General features: G+C 45.2%; 1 protein-coding gene across 3 annotated transcripts in view; it reads left to right on the top strand.

Moving 5' to 3' along the window:
- Positions 1–9,195: 9,195 nt before the first annotated feature.
- The window catches only part of MAMDC2 (MAM domain containing 2), a 183,668-nt gene continuing 171,161 nt past the window's right edge, over positions 9,196–21,702 (top strand). Inside the window, exons 1-2 of one of the 3 annotated variants that reach the window (XM_030919306.1) lie at positions 9,196–9,846; positions 10,193–10,306. In XM_030919306.1, coding sequence (XP_030775166.1) covers positions 9,813–9,846; positions 10,193–10,306 — 148 coding nt within the window. In that variant the 5' untranslated portion in view covers positions 9,196–9,812. The remainder of the gene's footprint in view (positions 9,847–10,192; positions 10,307–21,702) is intronic. The other 2 variants (XM_010362947.2, XR_747924.2) reach the window with 2 other exon arrangements.

Genomic DNA, 21,702 nt, shown 5'->3' with positions numbered 1-21,702 from the left:
GAAAGGATTAAGGCAGCGTGTTCTTAATCCCAGCTCAGTAGAATCACCTTCAAGAGACTTAAGCAAATACCAATCCTTTGCGTCTATCCCAGAAATTATTATCTGATGAGTGCCAAGCTTTGTATTAAAAAGAAACAATTCCTCAGATGGTAGATGGTGCTCATGGACAGCTGGAGCTGTGATTTGCTGGATTAGGTCATTGAGGCATCTTGCAATGTCTGGTAGTAGAGTTTCTTCATTATCACCAATTGTTTGGGCCTTGGGTACTGGGAAAATTGGAAAGAATTAGTGTCATTTGACATCTTTGAATTTCAGGCCTCCAGATTTAGCAGTAACCCTGTGACTCAGCTTCTCAATGCTAATGTGTCTTTGCACACCATGCACACACCCCACACACCTGTTCAGAGCTGACATTCACTATCTGTCATCCTCCCAGTTGGTGTCCGTTCTGTCTCTCGGTGCCGAGGCCTTTATTGTGAATATCACCCCATCCGTGTTCATGTCAATCAAATCACAGTGTATGGATCCTCACTCTAACAGATGAATAATGTCAGAGATTATGAATCAGAAGCTAAGCAGGGGTTTCATTGCTGTTCTTGGAAATGCTTTTGGCTACAGAAAGCTTTATTTTTCCTGTTTCCATGCCAAAGCACTCAAACGAAACTTATAAAGGAGAAAGCACACCACCTGGGTTTAGCCTAAGTTGCTCATGGGCCTCCCTAGTCTCTGGAGCCACTGTTAGCTAGAATATGTCAAATTCCGGTGTGCTCTGCCTCACTCTTAACCCTGATAGACAACACAGAGTGTTAGCTCCTGGGATCTGGGGGGATGTCCTAGGGGTGAACATGTGTGCACACAAACCAGCCTGTACCTCTGGCACAGCCACGATACTGCCCATTCTCACTGCAATGAACCCTGAAATGCCAAAGGCATGGTTGTTGGTAGCAAAGCTGGGCATGGCACTGCTGCTCACCTCTTGTTAATACTGTCACAGTCCTTATTAATGCAGGTCATAGAACCATTTGTGGTCCAGTGTTTTTTTTAGAGATTTAGGGAAACAGATTTTTCTGGCTTTCCTAACAGCCTGGCCTTACTCCTGGACTCAGATAGGAAACCATGGAGCTGGGCTGGAACAGACTCATGTGGCAGGATCCAAGCTGTTTCATAGTCTTATTTCCCTCCAACATCCAAGGCCTGGCACTTCCTTCCAGAGGTTAAGTTCTCTCTCTGTGGCCTCATCTGCCTCTCATGAAAGTGGACTTTTGAGAGTCTGCCTTTCTCCGGTTTGCCACATGTGCTGCCCTGACCCCTGCAAGCCTGCTTTTACTCCCTGTTCGGTCTGTTGCTCCTCTTCAGATTGGCTCTGTGCTCCAAGAACACATCTGTGATTTCATTTTTATACATATTCCCCTGGGTAATTTAAATGTAATTCTTTTCCTTCTACTCATAGGACTGCAGCTTAGGCTGGTTCTTGGGCCGTGTGGAGTAGTGAGGATATGCTCTTACTTAGCCTTTCTTTCAACAAACATCTTTTGAGTGACTACAGTTAGCCATGTATAGAGATAGCACAGGAGCAGATACGAAGATAAAACACACTTGCTCTGCTTTCTACCCTTGAAACTCAGCCTCTATCGCAGAACACAGAGACACAGACAAAGTCATTGTCATACAGCGTTCTGTGGCATGAATGTTTATGTCTGCCCCAAATTCATATGCTGGAATCCTCACCCGCAAAACAATGGCATTAGAAGTGGGGGCCTTTGGGAGGTGATTAGGTCTTGGGAGCAGAGCCATCATAAATAGGATTTAGCACCCTTATAGAAGAGGCCCAAGAGAGATCCTTGCCTCTTCTGCCATGTGAGGATACAGTGAGGAAATCGTTATCTGTGAAGAAGCAGGCCCTTACCCAACACCCAGCCACCAGAACTGAGAAATACATTTTGGCTGTTGATAAGCCACCCAGTGTACACTTTGTTATAGCAGCCTGCACAGCCTAGGACAGAGCATCATACATGCTGCAGCACAGACACACCAACAACATAGGAGAGGGGCCATTTGAACTGGGTCTTGAGAAATGAATAGAAATATATTAGTTCGTAGTAACTAAGTACCACAAACCAGATGGCTTAAACAACAGAAAATGTTACTGTCTCACTGTTTTGGAGGCCAGAAGACCAAGATCACTGGCACTGCTATCAGAGGGATTGTTCCTTTTGAGGGCTGTGGGTGAATCTGTTTGATGCCCCTCTCCAAGCCCCTGGTCTTCCTGGCCTCAGCACTGCCTGTGGGTAGAGGTAGGAGGCCAGGAACCTGGGAACTGGACATTTCAAATTTCTGCTCAAACTTTCCCGTGTTGGGTGGATGGCATCAAGGTTGTAAGGGCTTTGGTAGGAGCTGGAGCTGGCTCCCACCCCAGCCCTGTACTTTTGAGCAAGTCACATCAAGTCTCTGAGCCTAGTTTCTTCCTCCATGAATTGATCATGGAACCACCTGGCACATTACAGACACTCAACAAAATGTGGTAGTATTATCACTGTGACTGGTCAGCCCAGAAAACCTCAATTAAAAAAAATTGGAAGGTTGTATTCAAGCTGTAATGAAGGATGTCTGACTCCCAGCTAGGATCCAGAGTAATCTGATGAAGAAAAGATTAATGGTAGAGAGAAAGCATCCATTGAAGTAACTATTTCCTTTAAAATGCTCACTCTAGAAGATGTACCTACTTTACGGGTTCAGTCATTTGAGTGTGGCAATTTGAACAGTGGGCTATATATTTTGTTGTAAAAGGAGATTTGTAAGGACTGACTACCCCTTGGGTCTTGGTGCATCATGGGAGATGATTCAAATTCGTAGCAGGCACATGACTGCTCTTTGGGAGTAAGAGGCCAACAGGGCTGGACAGTAACCAAGGACCATCGCTGGCCTCGGGGCAAAGCCTTCAGATATGTCCTGCTGGAATACAACTATGGAGGTCACTGGCAGGACAAGCCCAGAGCCTGGAATGATTTTACCAGCTCGTTTTAGCCTGATTGTGTGTAATGAGTGGGGGCCTGTTGGGTGTATGCAGAGAGAGAGATGACATGGAAGCAACACAGACCACTGACTGTTGGAGTGCATATTTGGTCTTTTCTTCTGAATAAAATTAGAATAAAGTTTGTAAAATTCACAAGATATGTTTAAAAGTTTACTGGAAAACACAAAAATGTATATCAATGGGCCAAGGTAAATATATCAATATTTATAAATCAATATACACATTTAATGTAATTCCAATAAACAGGTCAAAGATTATTCATTCCCCTGCATCTCCAAAACAGCCAATGTTCAGTTTTGGGCCGGGCGCGGTGGCTCAAGCCTGTAATCCCAGCACTTTGGGAGGCTGAGACGGGCGGATCACGAGGTCAGGAGATCGAGACCATCCTGGCTACCACAGTGAAACCCCGCCTCTTCTAAAAAATACAAAAAACTAGCCTGGCGAGGTGGCCGGCGCCTGTAGTCCCAGCTACTCGGGAGGCTGAGGCAGGAGAATGGCGTAAACCCGGGAGGCAGAGCTTGCAGTGAGCCGAGATCCGGCCACTGCACTCCAGCCTGGGCAACAGAGCGAGACTCAGTCTCAAAAAAAAAAAAAAAGATGTTTTTAAAAATACTGAGTGTAGAGTGACAGAGATAGAGGTGAGCCCATACAAAGTACATCAGACAGAGAGAGAGAGAGAGAGAGAGAGAGAGAGAGAGAGAGAGAGAGAGAGAGAGAGAGGCAGAAACACACAAAGACAAAAATCCAGAGACAATGGCTTGGCATAGATTAAAGGAGACCCAGGTATGAAGAAAAACAGATTACATATATGAGATAAATGAGAACGCAACAAGGTATAATAACTACAAAATATGTTACCAATTGTATTATTAATTACCTTACATCTGTGCAAGACCTAGAATATACGAAGTCCTTTCCGTGTTTCCAAATACTGGCCAACTAGGAGGTGAGCTAATTAACGCTTCTCATCCCATCCCTGACACTTAGAGACATACAGCAGCCTTGGTTAAAAGTCACCTAGACTTTTTTGCCTCCATTTTCTCTACTGTAGAATGGGACTGCTCCTGTGTGCCTGGCTACCTCCTCTGGAGGAGTGAGCAGTGAGGCACCCTACTCTCTGTCTCCATGGTTCTATCATAATGCTGCAAACTTCAGCTCAATAATTGAATTTAACCTCCCAACAGGTTTTGTTCTACCCCACAGGGATTTGAGTATATTGTTTTAATTTCTTGCTGGCGTCTGAAACTCGGGAGCTGTTATAGACATATCTGAATATTGGGCTTCTTTTGAAACATGAGCAGATGGGGTAGAGATGGTTTCTGTAATACCCTTTAGTTGGGCTTACTTACCCCAGTTAACCACAGTCTCCATCTCTCCCTATTTCTTCCCTGTTACCAGATCACTCCATTCATTTATGTGACTTCCTTGACCTCTAAACTTTTTATATTTGCAGCCTTTATTCTATCTCATCCACATATTTTATTGAAATTATTGTGCCATGGGTCAGTCTCCTGTCTCAGCAGCAGAGGATGTGTCTTCTTGACCCCTGGATTTCCAGCCCCTAGCATAGTGCCTGGCTCACAGTAGGTGCTCAGGAAATATTTGCTGAGCTTATCATGGCATGACACTGTGTGAGAATAACAAGTAAGGAGAGAGAGCAAACAGAAGGGAAAGTGGGCAGTAAAGACAGCCTCTGAAATTGGCCTAACCTCTGTAGTGCAGGCAAAGGTGCAACCATAAACGCTGGCTTTCTTGCTTTCTTCCTACAGGTTTGCTCACTCCCTCCAATGCCTCACCTGGCTATGTGGGAAGACCCTGGATAGAGAGGAGCAGCAATGCTTCATCTTCCTCAGCTTGACCCAGAAAGTTAGAAGCAAGAACTTGGTGATCTCCAGGCTAGAAGTGGTACAACAAGGAGCAAAGTCCCTGGTGAAAGGTACCTGGAGGGAGGCAGGAGCAGATTGGCAAAGAGCAGAGAGGATGGGCAGGCTCTGTGAGAGGTGAGCATCATGCAGGAACCCATAGAGAAAGCATGGCATGGTGCCTGTGTGTGGTGTAGGCAGCCCTCATTAGGAGAGACAGGCCTGTGTAAGGAGGAAGCATTTAGGGGTAACGTAGTGGATAACTAGGAGGGGTAGGCATCTGGGATCAAATCCTTGATGCATGCTGGCTGGATGTGTGACTTTGAGCAGGTTAATTGACCCCCTCTGGTCCTGTTTCCTAGTCTATAAAATGGGGACAATAATGATATTCACCTCTTAGGGATATTGCATGGATTAAATGAGATAATGCATGTTAGGTGCCTGGCATGTGTTTACTTACTGCATTCTATATTAGTTTTCTACGGTTGCCAGAACAAATTACCACAAACTGGGTGGCTTAAAAGAACAGAAAGCTTTTCTCTCTCAGTTTCAGAGGCCAGAGCCCCAAATCAAGGTGTCTGCAGAGTACAGTCTTCTGGGGCTCTAGGGGAGAATTCGTTGTCATTCCTTGGCTTGGGGCTGGCTGCATCACTCCAATCTCCGACTCCATCTTTACATGACCACCTCTTACATGTGTCTGTGCCTTTTCTTCTGTCTCTTATAAGGACACTTGTCATTGATTTAGGGCCCACCTGGTAATGCAGGATGATTTCATCCCAAGATCCCTAACTTAATCAAATTTGCATAGTCCCTTTTTCCAAATGAAGTCACATTTGCAGGTTCTGGGATGCAGATGTATCTTTTGAGCCACCATTCAACCTATTACAATACCTAAGTACTGAGTGCTTTCTGTAAGCCAGAACTTGACATGCGTTATTTGATCGGTTGCTTAAGCTAAATCTTGGAATAACAGAGTTCTGGGTTCCTTGGGGCCTGATCATGTTTTCCCAAGTAATAAGAGGGAACCAGGTGGGTATCATGTGGGTGCTATGATTAGTGACCAAAGGAAGTAGGTTGACGTAATTTCTAGATTCCCTGGATTCCGTCCTCAGTCCTTTCCCCTGCATCCTGACTTAGACCACATACAGTATCATTTCCTTTCTCTGCAAAATGTCTGTGGTAGGCATGGTTGTGCTGTCAAGATCCTCCTTCAAGAAAGGACTTTTAGTCCCAGCGGCTGGGAGTATTGTCATCCGCCTTCAACTTCTGATCCTCCCCAGTGCAGAGAGCTGCCTCACTGGAGATCACTTCTGTCCCAAGGTAGGCCACATCCAGTGACAGATGAAAACAGCACTACAAATGCCCTTTCATTTCAGCCTAACATGAGACAAGTTGGATGGGCCATTTTAACTCCATAGTTCCCTGGGGGGTTGATATAAGCTTTGTGAGATTTGCATTGCAACTTTAATTCTCCCTCCACCCATTCCTGCTTCCCTCCCTCCCTTCCATGACACTGATCCCAAGGTACTCCTGATTAAATACCCTGCACATTAAACTCCAAATCAGAGTCTGCTTCCCAGACTTTCTAACTTGTGCCAGTGTCTAAGGATTGTATATTCTTGGGATCAAACAATTATATGCAAAATAGAAAATTTACTCTGAGTTTGTATTTAAGTATAGTGATTCTGTTCCCATAGGTGGCAATGCACAATGTCACCTTAAGGTTGTAAATCATATTTTAAATTTTGAGGGGATCTCTTTAGGGTTTTGAGGTTTTGTATTTTCCTATGACTTAGAACATACGGCATGAATCGAAGGCAATTCTAAAACTTTGAAATACTCCATAAGTGTCTGGAAAAAGGAGCACCAGTTTGATTGTTGCTGAAAACTTGTTTCGTTCAAAATACTGTTTTGAGGTTTCAACTGGATGTATAACTGTCTTTGAATTTTTAGTTAAGTAATGTGATGAAATGCATCAGATATTTAACACCATCTGTGATCAAGAAGTCAAAAAAAGAATATAAGACCCAAGTGAGAGGGGCTCCTGTACTGGTTGAGAAAATAGGCTTTTGGAATGAAGCAGATCTGGGGTTGCGTGTTGTCTTTACTGTCCACAGTCACTGAACTCTGCACCTCAGCTTCCCCATCTATTAAATGGGTATAATAAACATATTTATTCTATAGAGATTTTGTGAAGCTTAAGTGAGATTATCTACATAAAACATTTATAATGGCAAACACAATAAATGTTCTCATTAGCTACTACCTGAGGCACACACTAATGAAAAAATTTTAGACCATTTGAATCATTGTTTACAGAAAACACATGAAAATTTGTTCCTACCTTTAAAAAAGGATTCCAGACATATTTTGCTTATTAGGGAGAAGGTTACTAAATTTTCTGATACTGAAAGTAACATCTGAGTGAAGACCTCATTAGGCAGTGAGTTGTGTGGCTCTTTGTGGAAGAGCATTTTGAGCGGAAGGAACAGCCAGTGTGAAATTCTGAAAGGATAGCTGGACTGTGTTTGAGGACAAGCCAAGAGGTCCGTGTGGCTAGAGAGGGAATAAGCAGGGTGGTTGAAGTCAGAGAAATAAGAGGGTGGGGCTGGGTGCAGTGGCTCACACCTGTAATCCCAGCACTTTGGGAAGCCAAGGCGGGTGGAGGTCAAGAGATTGAAACCATCCTGGCCAACATGGTGAAACCCCGTTTCTACTAAAAATACAAAAATTAGCTGGGCATGGTGGCACGCACCTGTAATCCCAGCTACTTGGGAAGCTGAGGCAGGAGAATTGCTTGAACCTGGGAGATGGACGTTGCAGTGAGCGGTGAGCGGAGATCGCGTCACTGCACTCCAGCCTGGTGACAGAGTGAGACTCTGTCTCAAAAAAAGAAAAAGAGAAGGAAAGCAAGAAAAGAAAACAAGAGGGTGGAGCAGGTCTTATAGGGCCTGGTTGGTCATCATGAAGACTTTGGACTTTACTAAATGACTCGGGAACTTGTTGGGCCTTGAGCTAAAGAGTGACATGGCCCAATTTCTGTATTAAAAGGATAGCCCTGACTAGTGTGTTCAGAATAGAGTAGGGTGAGCAGGGTAGAAAATGAAGGGAGACCATGGTCAGGAGGCCCCTTCAGTGTCCCAGGCTGATGGTGAGGGTATCTTGGACCAACCAAGCCATCACCACCACGGGCGCGGAGCATGGTCAGCATCTGCTGTGTTTCGAATCCTGAACTGATAGAACTTGGCAATGTCTGACAGGAACAGATGAGCTGGAGATGCCTCCAAGTTTTCTCTCCTGAGCAACTGGAAGAAAATAGTTCTTTTAACTCAGATAGGGAAGACGCAGGGGAAGGACGGGTTTGGGAAGAAATATGCAGCCTTCATGTTGGGACCCGTTAAGTATGAAATAGCTCTGAAGCATCCAATTGGAAATGTTGAGGTGGCAATGAGATCGAAGAGTCTGGCGTTAGTGAGCAGTCTGGGTTAGACATATAAATGTGGGAGTTATCAGGTTATCATTGGTATCTAAAACTATGAGACTGGAAGAAAGCATTGAGGGGCTGGATAGTGAAAGAAACAGGAGTGATAGGGAGGAACTTGGAGGCACTCTCGTGTTAAGGGGTTACAGAGGTAACAGCAAAGAGGCTGAGAAGAAGCGGCCAGTGAAAGACAGGAAACCCAATGGTCTGGAAGCCAGGGGAAGGCATGGGAGCAGGTTGAAATGATGGCTCAACAGGGGTTTGTTAGGCCAGTGGTCCTGAAAGTATTGTCCCAAACCAGCTGCAGCAGCAGCAGCCTCTGGAAACTTATTAGGGACGTGCAGCCTCTCAGACCCACTCCAGAGCTACTGGATCAGAAACGGAAGGTGAGGCCCTTTAGCAGATTCTGATACAGTCGGGTTTTAAAACCACTGCCCTCCTCACAAAATTGCCTGCACAAAATTATAAATGGGAGAAAGAAGGAGGAGGAGGAAGAAGAGGAGGGGAGGAAGAAGAACTTTTTATAGGAAGAGAATATTGTCAGAGACCCACTTAGTGCCCAAAGCAAACAGGTTCCTCAGAATTAACTGCCTCCAACAACCCCCTCCCAGTTTAAAGCCTCCCACTAATCAATCTATCATGGCTCTTTGGAGAGAAGGAATGCCCCCATTTCACCGGACGGAGGGAATGCTGAGCACCAGGCATGCCAGACATTCCACCAGCTCAAAAAAGTGGGGGTGGTATTCCAGGGTTAGCTTTGCTGGACCGTAAATGCTGAAACTCCTTAGATATAAAGCTTATTCCACCCAACCGTTTCCAAATTTTCCTCCAGGCTGTCCTAGGAGAATTCCACCCTCTTTCATTCTGGGGAGAAGAAGTTAAAATTAGGGCCAGCCCTGCGGAACTGACATGCCAGATGCAGGGAAGCTGTCCCCAGAAATAAGCGAGTTCCCACCGCGGCTGGGCGGGGCGGGCGCCTCGGGTCCCAACCCAGCAGAGGGACTCCTGGAAGGCCTGCCCCTTCCAAGTGTCTGCAAGGGCTCTGGTCCCAAGCTTTAAAATCCTGAGCGAAGGCACTGCTGGCCGACCTCTCCTCTCCCAGCCAGTCGCGGCTGGCCTTTCAAAGTGTGCAGTTGTCTCCTCCCTGTCCAGCCCCACCGTCGCCCAGGACCAGCTGGGCCGCGGTCCGACCTGAGGCTGCTGCTCAGCGCCGGGGCGCTGGCGCTCTCCATTCGGGCACCTTCCAGCAAACCACTCGGCTCCGGGAGCCGCTCTGCAAAGTTGTGCAGCTCAGAGCGCAAGCTTTACCTCTCGACTTCTCCCTTCCCGGGTCCCCGGCGCCCCCGCCTCCCACGATCCCTTTCACTAGGAGCAGCCTGTCCCAGGGGGCTGGCAACTTGCACCTCTTCCTAGTCATCCTCCCTGAAACGCGACCATGCTGTTAAGGGGCGTCCTCCTGGCGTTGCAAGGTAAGGCCTGGACCCCGGGACAACCCCGGAGACGCTCTGACTACTTGCCCCCGCTCCTGCTGCCCCCGGGGGCCCGGCTCATCGTGCTGGGCTGGGCCATCCGAGGGCGCCTCCCGATCCTCCGCAGCCGCTAACTCCCTCCCCTTGCCAAGCGTGGGGTGGGGGTGGGCGTGGGGTCGCTCAGCGGAGGGGCCCGGGGATGCTAGGGGACAGGTACTGCATCCCTCTCCTGCCCCCGCCCGCTCGTCTTTCCCCCACTTTCACCAGGTAGTCCCCCTGGGGCTCCCCGAGTTGGTGCAAACGCTCCTGGGGGGAGCTCGAACTGAAATTCGCTTTGTGCCCGCAGCCCTGCAGCTCGCCGGTGCCCTCGACCTGCCCGCTGGGTCCTGTGCCTTTGAAGAGAGCACTTGCAGCTTTGACTCCGTGTTGGCCTTTCTGCCGTGGATTTTAAATGAGGAAGGTAAGGGGGCTCGGTGGAGAGGGGCGTGAGGTGAACTTTCTTCCTTGATGGCTTGCTTTTTTTCCCCACATTGGTAATGTTATCTTGGAGTTAATTCCCCGCGGCAAGAGAAGTGTGAGTCATGGATCCTCCTTCAGGCCCTCAGCTGTGCTGCAAGGGATGGCCGAAGCAGGCACGGGGCGGGCGGGAGGCAGCCCTTTGTTTACCTGGCCTATGGGTAGAAGCTTAAAATTTGCGTCTCACCCCAGCACTCCTTAATGGAAGGGAGAAACGGAGCACAGCTAATGATTGTTCCCCACCAGCTGTGTGCCCTCTGCAGGCCAGCAACCTTTCTGGTCCTCAGGAGACATGTCTGTGAGTTGGGAAAAGTTGGATGGGACTAGCTCTCCTTCAGCTTTGCAGAAAAGGTTCCACAATTCTGTGATGGGACCTCAGTGCTAAGACATCAGGTCTGCGTTAATCCTGACAGTGGTTTTTGCTGCATGATTTCATCCTCACACTCCTGTTTATAATCCTGCCCTGGACAAAAGAAACCATGTACACTGCCAAATGCCTGGGGTCCCTGTCTCACTGGTGGGCATTGTTTTACTACTCTATACTGTTTGGGTCCCAAGGACAAAGTTAAAATGTGGGGTCTTTGGAAGTGCCTTCTTGCCTTTATATAGGTTTTTTTTTTTTTTTTTTTTTTTTTTTTTTTTTTTTTTTTTTTTAAGTGTGGTTCTCAGTACCCAATAGCAGACGGCACTGGGTGTCCTTTCTCCTTTCCTTTCGCTCTCTCTCTTTTGTGACCACCAGTGAAACCTGCTGCCCACAGACTATTTGAATTGGAAAATAGCCTTCTTTAAAAAACATAGTACCCTAGATGAAACCAGCTCACCTCCTTCCCTACTCAATTGCCCTCAGGTCCCAGATCCTCCCACCTGGCTGCCTGGGGGAGGATGGAGTCCAGAACCCCTGGTTAGATGTATGAACTGTCACCACAGCTTACGCTGCCCCAGGCCTTTACTCAGGGTTCTGCGTACATTAGCTTCTCTGACCCTCACAGGTAGGTGATGTTGGACCCATTTTACAGAGGAAGGAATCTCAGCCATAGAATATTCAAATGGCTAGTTCACATCACAGTGTCACTGAGTGGCTAACTCTGAGTGTCTAGTTAGGAAGAAACAGGAAGGAACTGGTTCAGTAGTAATCTCCATCTTTATCCAACAGTTGCCAAGTCTTGACTACTACAGTTTACTTAGGGGTGGCTGGGAAAAAGCAATTCCTGATTTATTATTCGAGGGATTCCTATCTTGCTGATGGCTTTAGGAAAGTCTCTGTGATCTCACCACTCACCCTTTCCCTATACTGGCTGTATGGAAGCATTGTGGGAGATGGCCTTAGAAATGCCACGAGACTGGCTTTGGAGAACACTCTTCTCCAGCACAGGGCTTCTCAGGCCTCAGCTGCATCAGAGTCACCTGGTGGGCTTGTAAGATACAGATTGCTGGGCCCCACTCCCCGAGTGTCTGATTCAGGGGGACTGAGGATTCCTAACAAGTTCCCAGGTGATCCTGATGATGCTGGTCTCGGGACCACACTTTGAGAACTGCTGACTTCCACAGTACCTGTACACACACACACAACCTGTGCTGTTGTTGACTCTGAGTAGGGCTGGCACTAGGGTGAAGGAGCTACTTGCAGGACCTGAGAGTGAACAGCTCCTTAAGTCTTGTTCCCTAAGCACTTGGCTTGCCTCATCCTAGTGCTGGTCCTGAGAAAAGGAAATCAACATCATTCCTTAAGCCAGGAGCCTTAGTTAGTCTCTGAGCCCCTGCCTCTGGCCCTCTGTCAGGATGGGGGCCCCCTCACAGCCTGCCTCTGGTCAGTGGGCATGCCACAGCATGCTTAACACAACTGCCTCCCAGACCCACAGGAAGTCTCTCTGCTGAGTTGGCACCTCTGCCCCAGCACGGCAGTTAAACCATCCCTCTTCAGGGAAAACAGGAAGACACTTATAGAAAAAGGTGATTACAGTTTAATAGTATAATGAAGGCACTGTGGCTTTGCTTTCTGCATTCTTTCTAACAGCTACTGCTTTCTAGTTCAGGACTGGGACTACTGGGTTGGCTGGGGGAAGTTAATTTATTCTCCTCTGAGCACTCCAGGGTGGAGCAGGCAGGTTAGGCTCCAGTTGTTCCAGCTTTAGTTTTTCAAAGGCCAGAACTTGGACGTAATGGTGTACTCCAGGCTCCAGGGCAGTGAGGTAGGTGTGTGGCAGTTGCTATGGTTGCCTGCTAAGAAGACATCACTAAGAATTTCCCTTATAAGCCCATTTCTAGGTTGGTAAATTAAAGATAATAAAATTCTTCCAGGCTGAAATTTGGCAAGCTGTTCACAAACTTCTCTGCAAATGCACTTCTTGCTGCAGAAACCCTTTGAAACTGGTTCCATTCACCTTCATGTACTGGTTCCACCATAGAAAGTAATGGGTTTCAGAGACTTTTGCCCAGATGAACTTTTTTTTTTTCTTTAAGTTATGGGATACATGCACAGAACGTGCAGGTTTGTTACACCACTATATATGTGACATGGTGATTTGCTCCACCTATCAACCCATCATCTAGGTTTTAACCCCACATGCTTTGGGCATTTGTCCTAATGCTCTCCCTCCCCTTGCCCCCCACCCCCGACAGGCCCTGGTGTGTGAAGTTCCCCTCCCGTGTCCATGTGTTCTCACTGTTCAACTCCCACTTATGAGTGAGAACATGAGGTATTTGGTTTTCTATTCCTGTGTTAGTTTGGTGAGAATGATGGCTTCCAGCTTCATCCATGTCCCTGCAAAGGACATAAACTCACTCTTTTGTATTGTTGCATAGTATTCCATGGTGTATATGTGCTACATTTTCTTTATCCAGTCTATCATTGATGGGCATTTGGGTTGGTTCCAAGTCTTTGCTGTTGTAAATAGTGCTGCAATAAACATATGTGCCTGATGCACTTCTTATATGTCCATGGTCAGTAGGTTAGTTTATAGTGGAGAGAACAATGCAAGAGGCCAGAGAAGGGAGGTTAGTTGGGACACAAATCTGCAAATTAGAATTTCATCACAGGAGAATCAAATCTGGAGGTAGTTGGAAAAGTCACCTTGTCTCTAAATATCTCCTTTGCTGCCTGAAATAGTATCTGAGGTTCACGTCTTTGATTTGGAGTATTAAGTCCCTAGATATCCCTGATTACAGTTCCAGTGTCTCTATTTCATGGCCACTTTAAAATATGCTTTATCTCCACTGGGCACAGAATAGGCAAGTTTTGATCAGGCTTGGGTTATTTATCCCAATGGCAGATTCCCCCAGGGAACGCCAGGTGCACTATTACAGGGGATCAGGCACTGAAACCCGGTTTTGTCTACTTTCTCATTTTGCCAATGGTTGTCCCGTTTTCTTGATCTCCCTCTATTCTTTTTGTAGAATATTTTAGTTTTCCCTAACTTGTCAAGGGAAGTGATATTATCAGACTCAAATTAGAACTCACTTCTAAATCTTAAGTTTGAACTGAATCCAGCAAAGAAGTGATCTGGTTTTGTTTGTTTTTTGTTTTGTTTTTTTGAGAAGGAGTCTCACTCTGTTGCCCAGGCTGGAGTCCAATGGCATGACCTCGGGTCACTGCAAACTTCGCCTCTCAGGTTCAAGCGATTCTCCTGCCTCAGCCTCTCGAGTAGCTGGGGCATGAACCTGTAGTCCCACCTACTCAGGAGGCTTGTGCCACCATCCCAGGCTAATTTTTGTATTTTTAGTAGAGATGGCATTTCACCATGTTGGCCAGGCTGGTCTTGAATTCCTGACCTCAGGTGATCCACCTGCCTCAGCCTCCCAAAGTACTGGGATTACAGGTGTGAGCCACTGCGCCCAGCCAGGGATCCATTTTATCCTGTGAAAATCTTTCTCCATTCAGTTATCCTATAAAAAAAATCATCTTTATTCACAGCTCAGAGGATCTGGGAACCCCTTTGAGTGGTAGTCCTCAGCTGAAATCCGGGCTGCTTATTCCATTTTCCTGATGCCAGCTGTGGGGGCAGAGGCCCTTTGCCCTGAGGATTCTTAGAGACCATGCAGTTGGCCTTGCATCCAAACAGGCACAATTCAGAAGAATCATTGAATGGATTTTGGCTTCATTCTCATTTTTGGACGTCGTGGCTTAGCACCTTTAACTGAACTCTGTGAGGAAGCCTCTTGAGGAGCTGAGGCAGGGGAAAGCCAAGTCTAGGTGTTGCCCCTTAATTAGGAGTTTGGAACACTCAGCTACCTGGAAGAAGAAAGTAGTTGCAGAAATGTCTCAGGTGAAGAGGAGACAAAAAGAGAAATTGAAAGCATTTGTTATAGAGAAGACCTACATTGTTTTTCCACAGTAGGAGTCAGGGCTTGAGAAATCGCCTAATATAGAAAAAGGTTGGATGGCTTTTGTATCCAGGAGTGAGTGATAGCATTTGAGGCAGGCAGGTGGGCTACAGGGTTGGGGATCACAAAGGTGGGGTGTGGGGGCATGGTAGAATGTCCCGAAATCACGTGTAAATACATGTGTGTTTCTCTCTCTGATTCCCTCTTCCTTCACCCAAACTTGTCCCTTCTCTTTTAAGGACACTCTCGGCTCCTTGGCCATCTGCGTTTCAGTTCTGCACTCAGTCATGTGCCAGTTATTATTAACAGTGATGAATCCTGCCTGGATTCTTGGGGCTGGAGCCACAAATCTGGCAAGGATCCCAAGTTCCTGGGAGAGGACAGCCAGTCTTCTCCCTCCTGCAGACTACAGCTCCTTTCCTGACTTTGGAGGGCTGATTCAGCATCCCACCCTGACATCACAAAGTTCATAAGGCCAGCGACAAGTTATGCTCATCTGCGTGGGGCTACTTGGTCCTGCGTTATGTCTGCAGGTTGTTCTTAGAGCTCTCTAAGCAGAAGTACAATCCTCACATTGTATGGGGGCTGGAAATCTGCACGAGTCGGGGCTGTTCCTTAACACCCTCTGGGAGAGATGCTAGACCCCAGAAATGTGACCTAGTTACCCTTGCAGTATCACATGCCGTTTCCTGCTGCTGCCCTGGCTGTGACTGCTGTCAGGTTGAGCATGGCTGTGCTGTGCTGTGTCTGAGGGCAGCCTTGCTTCTGCCTTGCTTCCTGGGAACCCAGATCCTAGAGCTGGGCCTTGGAGGTCATCCAGTGCAGCCTCCTCATACACGGACCAAGTCAGGCAGCCCTTGGACAGGGCCTCAGCTCCTTGGCTCTCCACCAGTTCTTTTTCCTCCAGCATTGGAGGAAAAATCCGTGTCTCCACTTCGCGTTCTAAAGTCTGAAACTTTGTTGTGTTGGAAACTCTTCATCAGAGAGCTAATTATATTTCAGACATGTGGAAGAACTCAGATTCCAAGATGCAGTGTTTGGAGCCTACCAAAGCCACAAACGCTACATTTTATGCCATACCATGTAACATGTATTCACTCTTTCAGATGTATAGGGATCCCACCTGTCTGCGATCTTCAGCCTTTAGAAAGGGGCCTGGCACATACCAGGTGCTCCATAGATATTTGTTGAATGAAAGAACCTGTTGAATGAATGTATTAGATCACGAACATATCCTTAAGCATTTTCCTGTGTGCTCCTGGTTCATTCTGCCCCTTCAAAGGTAGTTCCTTATCATGAAGAACGGCTTAAGCCTCGTGGTTAATATAAGCTCTGGAGCTGGGTAACTTGGATTAGAATCCAGGCTCTGCCCTTTCAAGCTCTGTGGTCTTGGGAAAGTTATTTATCATCTCTATGTCTCAGTTTCCTTGGGTATAAAATTGAGATATTAAAAGTACCTATCACATGACATTGTTGTGAAGACTATATACATTAATACATTTAACACAGAGTGAGTACTTTATACATGTAACCTGATGTTATTCTTACTCTTACTTGATGTGTCTTTTATCAACATCATAAACTTTATATAGAAACATTAGTTTTTCTAATTCAGACAGCTTTCCAAAAGAGCTTTTGGGGAGCTAAGGAGAGTGTAGTTTTCTTTTGCTTATAGTTGTGCCATCTACTCTTCATTCCAACCAGAGAAAGAACCTTATTTTTCTTATCATTTGGCTCTACTTTAAGCACTGGAGCCTCATCTCACTTTCGTGTGGCTGAACAAGGTGTGGATATAAAATAATAACACTGAGTTTCACACTTAGTATATAGTCTCTCCCAGCAGATGACACGTTTTTCTCTATAAATTGTTGGTTGTTGCCAAGAATGCTTTGCTTCCTGCTTCATTATTCTCCCATCCCAGCCTGCTAGTGCCTCAGCATCAAACAGCTCCATTAGTGATGGCGCTGGTGCCTTCTATGATCTCTCTCTCTTAGGTTCTTGGACATAATCCTAACCCTTGGCCTTCTTATCAATCAGTCTGGGTTCTTGAGTTCCCTTGCCTGACCCCTCCACTTGAGATTTAACCCACCTGGGGTGGTAATATCTGCCTGCTAATCCCTGCCTCTACTGGCTTCTGTGGATGTAAGCTGTATTTGGGCAGCCTCCTCCTTATGAAGACCAACACCCCATCTGGTTTCCTCCCTACTCAAATTAGAGTTGCTGAATGGGAAGTGGCTACCCAAATCCTGGCCTGATCCCTAATAAGACACCTGGGAATTTTTAGGATGTTTCCCTTCCCATAATTGCAGAAGTCAGCTAATATGTGGGGAGGAAAAAAATAATTTTTGTCAGAGGACTTTATGCTTTTGTTGCCATCTTCAAATCTTTTAGCCTATAATTACCATGTTTTGGTAACTTGTATCTTGGAGTGTAATATTCATTTAAAAATTTTGGTTCTTAAAATAACAGAACCTCTTTGGTAGATCACCCCAGCATCAGTCTTACTTCTGTCTCTTATCAAACAATATTAGGTTTTGAAGAAGTTGAGTGAAATCCATTTATGTTAGTAGAGGTGATGGGTATCCCAATAAGTGGAGCTAGAAGGTAGTTAAACTTGTCTTAGGTGTCCTTGCTGGTCAACCCTGATTTTCATGTCTAACAACTATCCCAGCACTCTCCTTCAATTTTTCTTACGCTTTTCTTAACTAACTAAATCATATAAATGTAGTTATGCATTCAGGTCTAGGTTCTTGAAGTGTTTGATTACATATCTATCTATTTAATGTATATTTACCTATCTAGATAGATAGATATAGTTTCACCTATGCAATGGTTCTCAGCCCTGGCTGGAAATTAAAACAGGTAAAAAAAATTTTTTTAAGCTATGTCCAGGTCTTACTCCAAGAGATTCTGATTTCTTTGTCCATAAATGGGACCAGACTTGGCATTGTTAAAAAACAACACACACTGACAGACTCCCCAGGTGATTCTGATGTGTGTCCATGGTTGAGGAATGTGTATTGGAATGGCTTTCAACTCCCCAGCTTCTCCAGATGTAAGAAAGAAGAAATGCCCTCATCTTAAGAATCTTTTGATGATTAGCAATTACCCACAGGCTAATGTAAAAAATGCCTTGTTTGGCATTCAGGGCCCTTCACAGTTTGCTCCAAATTATGTTTCTCCTCTTACCTCCCATTAATCTCTAATGTGCTGTTCATTCAACACGCCCTTTACTCACTTGCTTCTTGTTCTATTTGCAAAGTTCTCTTGACCTGTATAATGCTGCTTTTTCTATTCTCCCGTCTCATGCTCATCTATTTAGGTCCCACCTATGCTTTAAGGTCCAGCTGTTTCTCAAAACATGCCATAACTTTTCCGGATGAAAACCCTCGCTTCCCATGGCTCTCTTCACTTTCCACTGTGTAAGTCTTCTTATTGGCATCTCCTGATAAGAGTCTCCACCCTGTCACCTCATCAGACTGTTATGTCTCTGAGAACAGGAATTACATCCTCCTTACAATGCCTGACAATGTGTGGCATCAACAAACACTTTGAATTTAACCAATCTCTAAAGCCATTGTTGAGATTGATAGAAAAAAAATAAAAACCCTTAACATTTTTTTCCTGTAGTAAAAGAGGTTGTGTTTAGTAATCCTTCCTACCATGAGACTTCAAAGAGTTTGAAGGCTTATGTTGTAATTTCCAAATATAACAGCAAAGCAGTATTACAGCTTGTCTCACCAGTACATGGCCTGTTTCATCCCTAACTTGCCAATGGACAAAAAGCTTTTGGATTATTTACCCATCAGAGCTGCCTAAGTCCCTTGACTCTCTGCCATCACAAACAATCACAATGCAACCTTGAGAGTGGCGCTGCTGGGTCTGGAAAGTATTTTTTGGCAAAGGATGACCAGACTTTGAACTAGCAATGGAGAGTGGGTGTTTCTGAGGCACTCAGTTGTGAGATGTCCATAGTACCCACCTTGATGGTTAAAAGCACATAAGGATATTTGTCTGCTCTGGAAAGAAGTTCTCATATATGGTTATGACAAATGGAGAAAGCAGAGGATCAGGTTTGCAAATCAGTGAGATCTTCCAGAATATTTGCTTTCTCTACTTTGTGAGAAATTTGCATGTGTTTTATGGGATTCTGAGGCTAAGAATAAGATGATAAAACAAGTGGCATCATTACCATAATTTCATTGCATCATGAATAAATAATATGTTTTACAGAAAAAGCTACTGCAGACTATTCACACTGTGAACAAGCATCTAAGTGTCTACTATCCATCAGGTTCTATGTTAGTAGTTGGAGGACATAGTACATGAGTACACGGTCCATAGGGTTCACAGTCATGGTCCCTGCCCTTGGTGGTGGCCCTAGGCCAATAGAGGAAACAAAAACCCATAATTGTGGTAGAAAGTAAAAGGAATTGTGTGCTAGTCAAGGCTTTTCATTTGATCAAGGAGTGAAGGAGGTATTGGAAGGTTATCAGTTAGCTCTCAGAATCAACAGGAAGAATAGAGAGCAACATTTGGGCAAGAGTAATACAGAGATGCAAGGTGTAGGCAAGGTACTTCTGGAAGAGGCATTTGTGTGACTTTATCATTGGACATTTGTTACTTCACTGCTGGACCTGCCTGTTCATTCAGTAGCTGTGAGGAGGCTCCCTCAATTTGAGGGAGACAGAATTGCCAATGGGGAGGCTAATTAGGAGGCTACCCATAGATCTAAGGAAGAGATTATGAGGGCCTGAATAAGGGCAGGGGTGTTAGGCATGAAAGGCAAGGGGTAAATAAAGCAACTTAAATGACAAGCAATCATTGTCAGTACTCAAGCCCTATCAACTTAAAGGGGATTAAGTTGATAGGGCTTGAGTACTGACAATGATGGATAGGAGTAATGAGTCAGAGGAAGAGTGACTCTGAAATTTCTAGTTTGGGCAGCTCTTTGGTTGATGGTACCAACAGTTGGGAGAGTTTCAAGAGGAACTTCATGCTTAGGGTAGAAAAAGATATCAGTTCTGAGCTGCCTGGGACACATCCAAGTGGAGATTTCGAGCAGGGCATTGATGTAAGAATCTAAAGGTCAGGCATAGTCTGGGCAGGACTATGGTAACCTTCAGCAGAAAGGCAGTGGTTAAAATTATGAGCAGAGATGATATCACCCAAGGAGAATGAATAAAGTAATAACAGCAGGAGGCTAAGAAACATGCCTTGAGCTCGCATTTAAGGATTAGGTATAGGAAGGAGATGGGGACATGAAAGAAACAGAAGGAACTGGGCATGTACGAGGAGAATTAGGAAAGTGAAAGATTATAGAAGCAAAGGAGTTAGGAGTTTCAAAAGGAGGATGTGATCAGTGGGGCCCCATGCAGTAGGGTGGAAGAACAAATGGGAAATGTCAATAGTTGGTAGAGACTTCCCAGCAAAAAAAGTTTAGATGTGAGAAGAAAGGGGTTCAACTATATCTACAAAGAAACTTTGAGATGAAAGTTTTTATTTTTGTTTTCATTTTGTTTTGTTTTGTTTTGTTTTAGGAAGGGGGGACTTGAGCTTGTTTCTATGGTGAGGGGAAGGGACCAGCAAAGAAAGAAGATTGAAAAGAGGGGGCTTCTTTGCTAGCTCTGGGTTAGATCCAAATTCCACTTTGATGGTTCAGAAACCCTAAGAGCCTAGGAATTCCTTTTCCCATGTAATTCCAAGTACCCTCTACTGAGTGGCTCGTGGGCACTGGAGTGTCAGCTTCAAATGTGTGAAATTTTATTTCTACTGTAAATACAAGGGAGGTAGGAGCTTGGGCTGAATCTGTGGTAATTATGATGTGCCCTGGAACTTACTCATTAAAAAACAAAAAAAGGCCAGGCATAGTAGCTCATCCCTGTAATCCCAGCACTTTGGGAGGATGAGGTGGAGGACTGTCACTCTAAGGTCAGGAGTTCAAGACCACTCCTGTAGACTTAGCGAGACCCTGTCTCTTTAAAAAAACAAAACAACACACAAAAAAATGTCTTTTATAAGCTTCAGGAGAATGTTTTAGGTCTATGCGAATATTACTGTATAATATATTCTATTTCGAAGTAGTTCCCAGTGAGAAGTGCGCAGTGAAACTTAATGAGATAGTCATGCAATAGCTTCCTATGCAAGCCCGGGTCTGTGATCCATAGGGAGCATTTAATAGTACCTGCCAAGCAGATTTACTTTCATCATCTTTAACTTTCACAACAATCTTGAAGGTGGTCATTAACAGTATTTTACAGATGAGAAAGTGTGAGACACAGACAGATTAGGTAATGGGCCCAAAGCAACTCAGTTGGAGGTGGGAGAGTGGGGATATCAACCCAAACTCACCTGGCTTGAACTTCATGTGGTCCTAATTCACTTGGAGTTGGATGATGCCTTTGTTCTTCCGGAGGTCAACACCAAGGAAGTCAGACTTGCAACCCATATGCTTCTCTACAGAAGGTGAGGAACCTCTGCCCCCATTATCAATGTTGATGATGTCCCAACATTACAACTCCTTCCCTGAGTTCTAGGCCCCAGCTACAACTAGTGCGTCTCCCGGGCAGTGGTGAGCCTTTGTAAGGCATCAAGTAGAGAGAGGGAAATGTAATTTTTACTAATTTCTTTTCCATAACAGATTAGAGTTTGCTCTTGGAACCATTTGAAGGATTCTCCTCTCAGTCCTCAGCATAATCTTGGAAGAGAACTTCAGGGAAATTTTATAGCTTGACCTAAAATACTTTGGCAGTCTTAAGGAGTATTCCTAAACTTCAAGTTCATCTATTCCTACTGTGAAAGAATTGAAAGAGTACACAAATAAATGTGCTTTTGCAAGCTGGTTGCCCTTCTAGACAAGAATTTTGGTACTTCTTCATTCTATTACTCTTAACAGAATGGCAATGTTTCTATACAGTCCTGTGATATATAACTTTGCTAGACGCTTAGAGAAATTTCCATTCCTTATTTGAAAAACTTTTGCCTCACTGCCAAGGAGAGCTGAAGTGTTATTTGGGGCTA

Source organism: Rhinopithecus roxellana, chromosome 16 (genome assembly GCF_007565055.1).
Source record: "Rhinopithecus roxellana isolate Shanxi Qingling chromosome 16, ASM756505v1, whole genome shotgun sequence".
NCBI lineage: Eukaryota > Metazoa > Chordata > Mammalia > Primates > Cercopithecidae > Rhinopithecus > Rhinopithecus roxellana.
The sequence above is the reverse complement of the archived record's forward strand: the minus strand, read 5'-3'. Positions and strand labels throughout refer to the sequence as shown.